This window comes from Grammomys surdaster, unplaced genomic scaffold (genome assembly GCF_004785775.1).
Source record: "Grammomys surdaster isolate TR1022 unplaced genomic scaffold, NIH_TR_1.0 129, whole genome shotgun sequence".
In the NCBI taxonomy this organism is placed as follows: domain Eukaryota; kingdom Metazoa; phylum Chordata; class Mammalia; order Rodentia; family Muridae; genus Grammomys; species Grammomys surdaster.
The window spans coordinates 17,108,943-17,118,169 of record NW_021604587.1 but is presented as its reverse complement, the minus strand read 5'-3'; the positions used below and the strand labels follow the sequence as shown (position 1 = coordinate 17,118,169).

The following is a 9,227-nucleotide window of genomic DNA, read 5'->3' as shown; positions in this document are numbered from 1 at the left end:
ACACACACACACACACACACACACACACACACACACACACACACACACTTTGTTCAGAGCCCCAGTACTCAATTAAAAGCCAGGCAGGTGTGGTAACAGTACTTAGGGAGTCTAAAACAGGATTCCCAGAGTAAGCGGGCTGACTAGGCTAGCCAGAATTGGTGAGTTTCAGGTTCAGCAAGAGGCCCTATCTCAGTAAGTAAAGCGAAGAACAACTGAGGGAGACTTCCATGTGCACATCTGCATGCATACCCACACATGCACTTGCAAACACATACACATGCATGCACACACACTATATGTCACCACGTTTAGAAGCTGGAATCTTTGTGTACCTTGTTAGACTATAAAATGATGTAGCCACTAGAAAATGTAGCCACTACTGGCAGCACATGTCTGTAGTCCCAGGACTTGGAGTACAGATGCAGGAGAATCACTCTAAATTCGAGACTAGCCTGGGCTACTGGATAAGATTTTGTCTCAAGAAAACTAAAACAATACAAAAGTGTACTGCAGAGGTTATTCTAATGCTAGTGTTTATAACAGCACATTCTTAACCGACAGAGAGTAAAAGCAATCAAGGACTGTCAGTGGATGGGTAGACAAGCAAGGAGTGGGTTGCTACTAGAAATGTTTGTTTTAGAAGTCTAATGTATGCTACAGCGTAGACAAACCTTAAGTTGTGTTAAGTAAAAGATGCTGTATCATTCCATTTACACATCTAGAATAATCAAATACACTGAGACAAAATAAAATAGTAACTGCCAGAGGCTTAAAAGAAAAGACCAAGGGGTGAGGAGAGGGAGGGAGGGAAGGAGGGAGGAAGGGGAAGAGAGAGGGAGCCAGACTTGGTGGCTCACAGCACCAAGAGGCTAAAGCAGGATGGTTACAAATTCAAGGCCCTATTGGGCTACATAGTGAGAAGTAGGATTTATTCAAGCTGTCTTTCTAGGTACTAATCTCTCACTGGGGGAGTCAGGGCAGGAACTTGAGGCAGAAACCATGGAGGAATGCTGTGTGCTGGCTCCTCCCAGGAGGAATGCTGTGTGCTGGCTCCTCCCAGGAGGAATGCTGTGTGCTAGCTCTTTCCAGGCTCCTCCTTCGCTTCGTCTTCTCATTTTATTTTTAATGTATGTGGGTGTTATACCTGCTTGTATGTGTACCACATGCATGCCTGGTACCCACAGAGGCCAGAGGCAACACTGGTTGCCTGGAATTAGAGTTACAGATGGTTGTAGGCTGCCCTATGTGTGCTGGGAACTAAACTACTATCCTATACATGAGCAAGTATTCTTAACCATTGAACCATCTCTCTAGCCTATAAAATTCGTTTTTAAAAACAAAGTCTGCAAGAGAAAATGAATATACTCTCTAGAGCTGAAGCATTCAGTGTGTGAAGAATCCATTTGGTGAGCTGTGTACTTTTCACAAGCTCTTAAACTCTCAGACTTGTGACTTAGTGACTGGAAGATGAATGAATGTCAAACAGGTGGCTCTCTCCATAATATCTGGGTCTGTTTATGCCAAGTGTGCAGAACTATCTAACAAGCACCAGACAAATACTGCCAACACTGACACCAAGAGAGCCTCTGACATGGGCCCTTCCCTGGCACTCATGCTCTGGAGCAAAGGCTTTGGAAACCTCTGTTGACCTTATAAGCATCTGACTCTGGAGTGTGTGAAGTTAAGGTGCTTCTGTTTTCTTCCTCCAGACTGTTCCTAAGCCCATTGCCCTGGAGCCCTGCTTTGGAAACAAAGCTGCAGTCCTCTCTGTATTCGTGAGGCTCCCTCGAGGACTGGGAGGAATCCCTCCTCCTGGTCAGTCAGGTGAGTAGACAGGAGGCAATGACAGAATTTGGTCTGTGAAGAACTAAGTCTTAGACACTTCTTCTGGTATAGAACCTGGGTGTGGGAGCAGTGCACAGTGGTGCTGCCTCTGCCACAGAGCTTGGGTGAGAGAATTCTATAGTCCCCAAACTGTGTTCTGAGCACTGACATTCCTGTCCTGGGGTGGAAGTCCATGAGCTCCTCACAGTGCACAGCTTCCTCAACCATTTGTGCTTCTGGTCCCCTTGACTCTATTGATGCCTGCTTTTTTTTTTTTAACCCCTTGTTCATATCTCAAATTTAGGCTTTTTCCTCCTTGATAAGCTCCTAATCATCTCCAATGCCTCTGGCTTCCAGCCATGTCCTCAAAGCTTGTGTTGCCCAAGTACATAGTTCTAGCCATGTTCCCACATCTTGCTTAAGGCCTTGCTATGCAGCCTCAGCTGGTGTAATGCTCATTATAGGGCAGGCAGTGGTGGTGCACACCTTATGTCCTAACACTGGGGAGCCAGAGGCAGGCAGATCTCTGAGTTGGAGGCCAGCCTGGTCTACAGAGTAAATTCCAGGACAACCAGAGCTACACAGAGAAACCCTGTCTCAAAAATCCAACAACAACAGCAACAACAAAACTCATTACATAGCCCAGGCTGGCTTCAAACTCATAGTTATCTTCCTACCTCAGCCTCCAGAGTGTTGAGATTACGGTGTGACCATTCATGCCCAGCTTGTTTTAAATATGAGACATAAAAAAGTACTATGAAAACATAAAGAGTATTTTGAAAATTATAATTCTACTGGATTAATGCAGACCAATTTTCATTTTATCAAAATAATGATATACCCTTTGGAGACAGGGGGAGCCTGTATTGTTTTCAAACCACATTTGTAGGCTAGGATGACTTTGAACTTCTGATCATCCTGCCTCCTTCTCCTCAGTGCTGAGATGCATCACTACTCCTGGCTATGAGGCACAGAGGCTCAAACCCTCATGTATGCTAGGCAAACCCTCTACCAACCAACCTACCCACGGTCCCTAGATATACACCTTATTACAAACATTTATTCTTCAGCATATCTTTTTTTCTAAAAAACATCTCTACAGGAAACAGGTGCCAGTGGTACAGGGCAGGAATAGGAAAAAAATTATTTTTACTATATACTTTTTAAAATGTCTTACTTGCTTTTATTTTTTATGTGCATTGATAATCTGCCATCATGTTTATCTCTGTGAGGGGATCAGATCCCCTGGAATTAGAGTTACAGACAGTTTTGAGCTACCATGTGGGTGCTGAGAATTGAACCCAGGTCCTCCAGAAGAACAGCCAGTACTCATAACTGCTGAGCCATCTCTCCAGCCCCTACTGTATACTTTTTTTATAGTTTTGATTTTTTTTCTTTTTGGGTGTTGCTGAGGATCAAATATAGATCTACCATTTATTCTTTTATAACAATCATTAGTATCCTTACAACTTACTACATATTTTACCAATGTCTTATGCTTTTTCATCAAACATCTAAGTCATAATTTATATAAACCTTGTTTTAAAGCTGGAGGCAGAGAAGGAAGATTGCTACATAGTGAGGTCTAGACTAGCTGGGACTATGTCATACATAGGACCCTGTTGCAAAAGATAAGTTCTTAAACACAAAGGCAGTATGAAATTAATGCAGTTTGGGATGTGCCTTGATTCTGAAGCTGTGCATAGGAATGCCTCACGCAGTGTTCTGCTTAGAACTGTCCTCAGATGCAGTGGTCCGAGGGTCTCTGTTATCTCAGCCAAAATAACCTTGAGTTTAGTAGGAAAGTATCCTTTCTCCATGTCCAGCCCTGAAGGGAAGCCTTATTTATGTATGATGAGTCAGAATCCATCATCTTCATCTTACTTGGCAACCCCAGGCATCAAGTCTCTGAGTTAGCCTTACTGTGGACAGTGACTATGGGACCAGGCACGCTGGGCAGCATCTCCTGCTTCATAAGGGCAAGGTCTCTGGTGGGCATAGCAGTGGAACAGGACTTACATAGAGATGGAGCAGCTTTTCCTTCTCACCCTTTACCCAATGATTCTACCCTCCAGAAATCCTCATGAGGCCCTGCTCCCTTCTTGAGACCCGCCCACAGTGGGGTTATCTATGCCAATCTTCCTGTACTTCCTCTTTTTGAGGAAGCACACTCGCAGTTTTAGTAGCTCATACTAGGCCAGTGACACAGGATGAATGACATCTCACTGTGAATTAGTGATACTTTCATTGCTGCCTTCTGGAACAGGGAAGAGAAGGCACACACTCCGAGAGAGCATGGCTGCACTCTCACCCACTTGCCACCCTGAGGCAGCACACACTGCTTTGGTGATCTGCTGTGGAGGAGAGAGAAATGAGTAGTTAGGTGTGTCCTTCCCCGGTGGGAAGGACTCCCATGAATACCTTTATCTTTCACTAGGGAAATGTAAAAAAAAAAAAAAAATCTGAAATTACTTTGTAAAAAAGTAAGCTGCTTCATGACACGTGTCCCCTCTTGTGGGTTCTTCCAAGGTCTCGCTGTGGCCAGTGCCCTGGTGGACATTTCTCAGCAGATGCCAATAGTATACAAGGAAAAGTCAGGAGCTGTAAGAAACCGGAAGCAGCAGCCCCCTGCACAGCCTGGAACCTGCATTTGATACTGGGGCATGCATTTGAACTCATCCTCACAGAGGGGCATGTGGTCCTCTAAGCTGTCTACAGGGGAGGCTGCAGGCAGGAAGCAGGTGTGGGGCAGAAGACTGGAAACCCTTGAAGCCTCCAACTCACATGCATGATCATACAAGCTGTTTTGATGGTTCATCCCTTCTGTGTCCAGCATCTAACCTTTTACTTCTGTGTAGGAAATAATTGAATTGCAAGTTCAGGAGTGACCTGCTCTACTCACGGGTGGAGGAGACCAGTGTGGACCCTGTGAGAGCTGACAGTGATGCTGAGGTCCCTTGTGGAAGCTCCTCTTGGGAGTCTCAACTGCAAAAGTGGTGACCTCTGTCAGCAGCTCTCCAGCATGGTCCCCTCAACACTCCTCAGATGAATTGTTCTCATCTGAAGCTTGCTGTCTTGTTACAAGATGTGCTTTTACTCTCTTCCAGGAAGTAGCTTTTTTTCTAGCTGAGAATTAATAATGGTCATTCTCTTTGGAAGTCATATCAAAGTATAATTGATGGGGGCCTTGCTTTTTGTTTTGTTTTATTTTGTTTTGTTTTTTGGAGACAGGGTCTCACTGTGTAGTCTTAGCTGGCCTGGAACTCACTATGTAGATCAGGCTGGACTGAACTCACAAAGATCCACCTGCCTCTGCCTCACAAATGCTGGGATAAAAAGCGTGTACCACCGGGCCCAGCAAAGAGGGCTATTTTAAATGTCAAGGTCAATGGAGTTAGAGTGTAAACAAATGCAGTTGATAATTCTCTATAGAAACTTGATTACTTTTAATCCATTCTTTCCTTCTTTCTCTCACTGTCTTACACACATGCACACGTACACACACACACTAAGTGCCTAGACTTTAAATAGATCTAGCAATTGGAACGTTAGTAAGCCTAAGTTTTTACATGATTGCATTCCTACATTCTTGTAAAATTTAAGTAACTACCATTGCAGTTTGTTCTTTTTTAAAAGTCTAATTTGCAGCCAAGAAAGAAAAATTCTTATCCCAATAAACATTTAATAAGGACTACTAGCAATAGGGACTGAATGACCCTCCAGCCCCAGCCTAGTGTCACTTTAGGCCTGATGTTTGGTCAACCCTCTGGGCTCCTTCTGCCGAGGCACCACAGAATGCACTTGCTCATGTGCCTCTTGAGCAGAGAAGAACACTGACACTTGGGACACCTGGTTCTGTCTTCCTATAGCTGCTCCCACCTGTGGGAACCTGTAGGTCATCCCCAGGCTGGAGTACACACTAGAAGAGGGATGGTGCCTGTCGTTGGGACAGCATCTGCTCAGCACATGGAAAGGGACCTGGTTCCATCTCCCCTGGGTAGGAGTTGGTCCAGCCTCCTCCCAGACCCAGCTGGTGGCTGTGAGGAGGTGGTGAGTGCTAATGAGGATGAAAAGCACACAGGGTGAGTGGAAGGGGAAAGACCAAACAAGATTTCCATGTTAAGAGGGGTGAGCAGTCCTCTGCTCTATGCCCAGGACCCACCTGGACATTCATTTCCCCATTTATGGTGCTCAGTATTCTGGCATTATGCAGCAGCCTCACACCTGTCCTCTCCTGCTTCCTATCCTGCAGTTGTGCTGTCTCCTGACTAGAATAGCCCTCTAGGCAACAGCACTCAGATGTGTGCATTTGGAGAGGTTAACAGTCAGAAGAGCAAACGCTGTAGCTGTTCACCTTCACATGCAGTGCTCAAGAGGGAGGCTTTCTCTGAGCCCCGCACTAACCCCTTTCCTCCCAAGACTCTTCTGGAGTGACATTTCCAAGCCGAACCATAAATCACTGATGCACAAAACACTGCTGTAAGACACACCTCTCAAAATATGACTCTGCATCACTATTAAAGAGCAGAAAGTTCTAGAAATGATCCCAACCTCATCCCATATGCAGTTAGGAGCTCCCCACATCCCTACCAAAACCCAGCACAGAAGTATCTGCATGGTCTAGCCTTTCATCTCCATAACAACCTAGGGGACTCTTGGCCAAAAGAAGGAGAGAAGTCGCACTAGGGCTTGTCCTTATGTAAGGAAATTCCCCCTCTTGTTTGTTCAAAGGACCAAATTTCTTTGGCCAAAGAAGTTGCTTCTATGTTAGTCCCATACCTTGAAATAATACGTACCGTGGCGCCCACCTACCTGCTTATGTTCCCACCCCCTTAGGGATACTGTTTATTCTTTCAAAAGAAGCAAATGGCATTTATTTCTGCTCCTGTAATGGAGAAACAGCCAGCTTCACCTGCATCTCCTTTATAGCCAACAGCTCCCTTCAGGCTTAAAGCAGAGGGGAATGGCAGGGAAGAAGAGCTCGGCTCAGAGCCAGTTACCAAGACGGAATGGATTTGTGACCCAGTGACTGTGTGTCACAAGAGAACATGTATATAAAATAGTCATGAAGACGCTGACCTTGCACTTGTACATAACTATACTGTAGTGTCCAGAATGTTCACACATTCAGGGTGTACATAAACGGAAAGTATCATAATGTATTTTTATTAAACATCAACATCTGAGTCTCATCTCATCTGTTTCTGTGCCATATACTGGGTGTCCAAGCTCCGGAAAGTCATCTTACCTGACCCGTCGATAAGGCATTGTACACCATCCTGCTGTGTTCTGTAGCCTTGTGCCCATTAGGTAACTGAACAGTGATTCAGCTCTTAGAATACCTAGGAAGAGAGCATGGTGACACACAGCTGTGATCCACGCATTCAGAAGACAGAGGCAGGAAGAAAAAAAATCAAAAATGGGACTGGAGAGACGGCTCAGTGGTTAAGAGCACTGGCTGCTCTTGGACAGGACACTGGTTCAGTTCCCAGCACCCACATGGTCGCTGACAACCTTCTGTGACTATAATTGCAGATAACCTGACACCCTCTTCTGGCCTCCTCGGGTGCCTGTGGTGGTGCACATGGTGCACAGCAAACACACGGGCAGAACACCCAACACACACAAAACAAAACAAAAACAGAATTCAAGAGTAGCCTGGGCTACATAGCAAGAGCCTGTCTCAGAACAAACGAACCTAAGAAGAGCCAGGCAGTGTGCCTGTTTACAAGGCAGTACTCAAGAGAACTCAGGGAGCAAGAGTGTTCATCACTGTTGTCATTTCAAATGCTCCTTGTGATTTCTGGCACCTCTGTGGGGTGAGGTGTTTTGTTACCCTTTAAATTCAAAGACTGTCACCTGTGAACGTCAGACTTTGCAAAGGGGCTCTCTAGGCTGCATTGTTGTGGCTTTGTCTAAAATTTTAATGACATTTCTGAGAACCATGTTCTTTTTATATTAAAAGGGGATGGGAGGGCTCATCTGTTGATAAATAGCACTATTTTCCCACACCTCAGCCTCCTGTCCCCTTCCTGGTCTTCCCTACACAGTCTGGAGAGGGCTCTGAAAGGTCCAAAGAGGTGTGGCTCGAAAGCAACCTGGTGTGCCCCCTGAGCTAACCTGGAAGAAGACTGTCAGCAAAAGGAAAATACCAGACTATCTGGAAGGCTTGAGGTGTAAGATGGGATCTCATTAGGGAACTGGGTGAACAAGAGCAGAGCGCCTCCAGTAGGTGGCGCTGCAGCCCGCCAGTGCCCGCCCTCTTTCAATGCAGCTGAGTGTGCATGGGGGAAGTGGTCCACTTCCTTGGGGGATGGTGCTGTTTTTATGAAAACCTTTGATCCTTGGTGTCCTTTAATTGATCTGTTCAACAAATATTTACTAAACACTTCTAAGCTAAGCTAACATTAGGCCAGTGACTGAGGTGAAAACCCAGCTCTTTAGACAGCTATCATCCTAGGGGAAGCAGAACCAAGAAGCCAGAAGGTTCTTCCTAGGGTGAGCCTTGCCTCCCTGAGGAAATCTGAAATGTTGACCCTGGTCACAACCTCCCAGCACAGCTTTGGAATGAGACATCAGCATGGCCTCCAGCTGAGCAGAGCCTCTGGAGCTCCACACCCTGTCTGCAGGGAGCCCTCGGGGTGCCCTCCAGAGTGCAGAGAGAAACTGGCACCTTCTCTCCTAAAGGCAATAACAGAAGCTGCTCTCAGAACTTGACTCTGTGCACAAAACACTAGTGAAGCCTGCTGAACTAATTCTGCCTCTGGAAATCTTTTCTGGTTATTTACAGTTCATTGTTTTGTTTTGATCCAAGCTTAGTTTGTTAATATGTGTAATTTAGCATCTGTTGCACTTGTGTAAATATGGAGTAAGTATTGTAAACTATTTAATTGCTGGGATTGTTGGTGTTATACATACATTTAGGACTGCAATTTTTGGTATTTTTTTGTATTGTAAAATAACAGCTAATTTAATCAGGAACAAGAGAATTAAGGGGGATCTGCATTTTAAATGCAAATGTGAAGCACTTGTATATAAACAAAAGTAAATACTATAATACACAATTCCTTCTGAAATAAAAGTGGATCTGGGAAACATGTGGGGTTTGTTTTGAATGTTTAATGCTAATTCTGTTTTATTTTATATTTACATTTTAGTCCTTATATTAGCAGTGAGGAGACAGAGGCACAGCCGTGCCTTCCCACCCTTGGCAGATGAGGAGTCCCCTAGAGTAGGGACACTTGGCTTCCGTAGTGAAAAGAGTTTCAGTTTAAGAAGCAGAGTTTAGTAAGTTTAGTGAGGTGCTTAAAAACTTCTTTTAACGTTTGTGTCTATGTGTGTGGTACACAGATGACACAGCATGCATATGTGGGTACATAGATGACACAGCATGCATATAT

General features: G+C 44.9%; 1 protein-coding gene across 1 annotated transcript in view; it reads left to right on the top strand.

The window, feature by feature from the left end:
- The window catches only part of Atrn (attractin), a 115,005-nt gene extending 106,081 nt beyond the window's left edge, over positions 1-8,924 (top strand). Inside the window, exons 28-29 of the mRNA XM_028754192.1 lie at positions 1,713-1,827; positions 4,357-8,924. Coding sequence (XP_028610025.1) covers positions 1,713-1,827; positions 4,357-4,481 — 240 coding nt within the window. The 3' untranslated portion in view covers positions 4,482-8,924. The remainder of the gene's footprint in view (positions 1-1,712; positions 1,828-4,356) is intronic.
- The last annotated feature ends 303 nt before the right edge of the window (positions 8,925-9,227 follow it).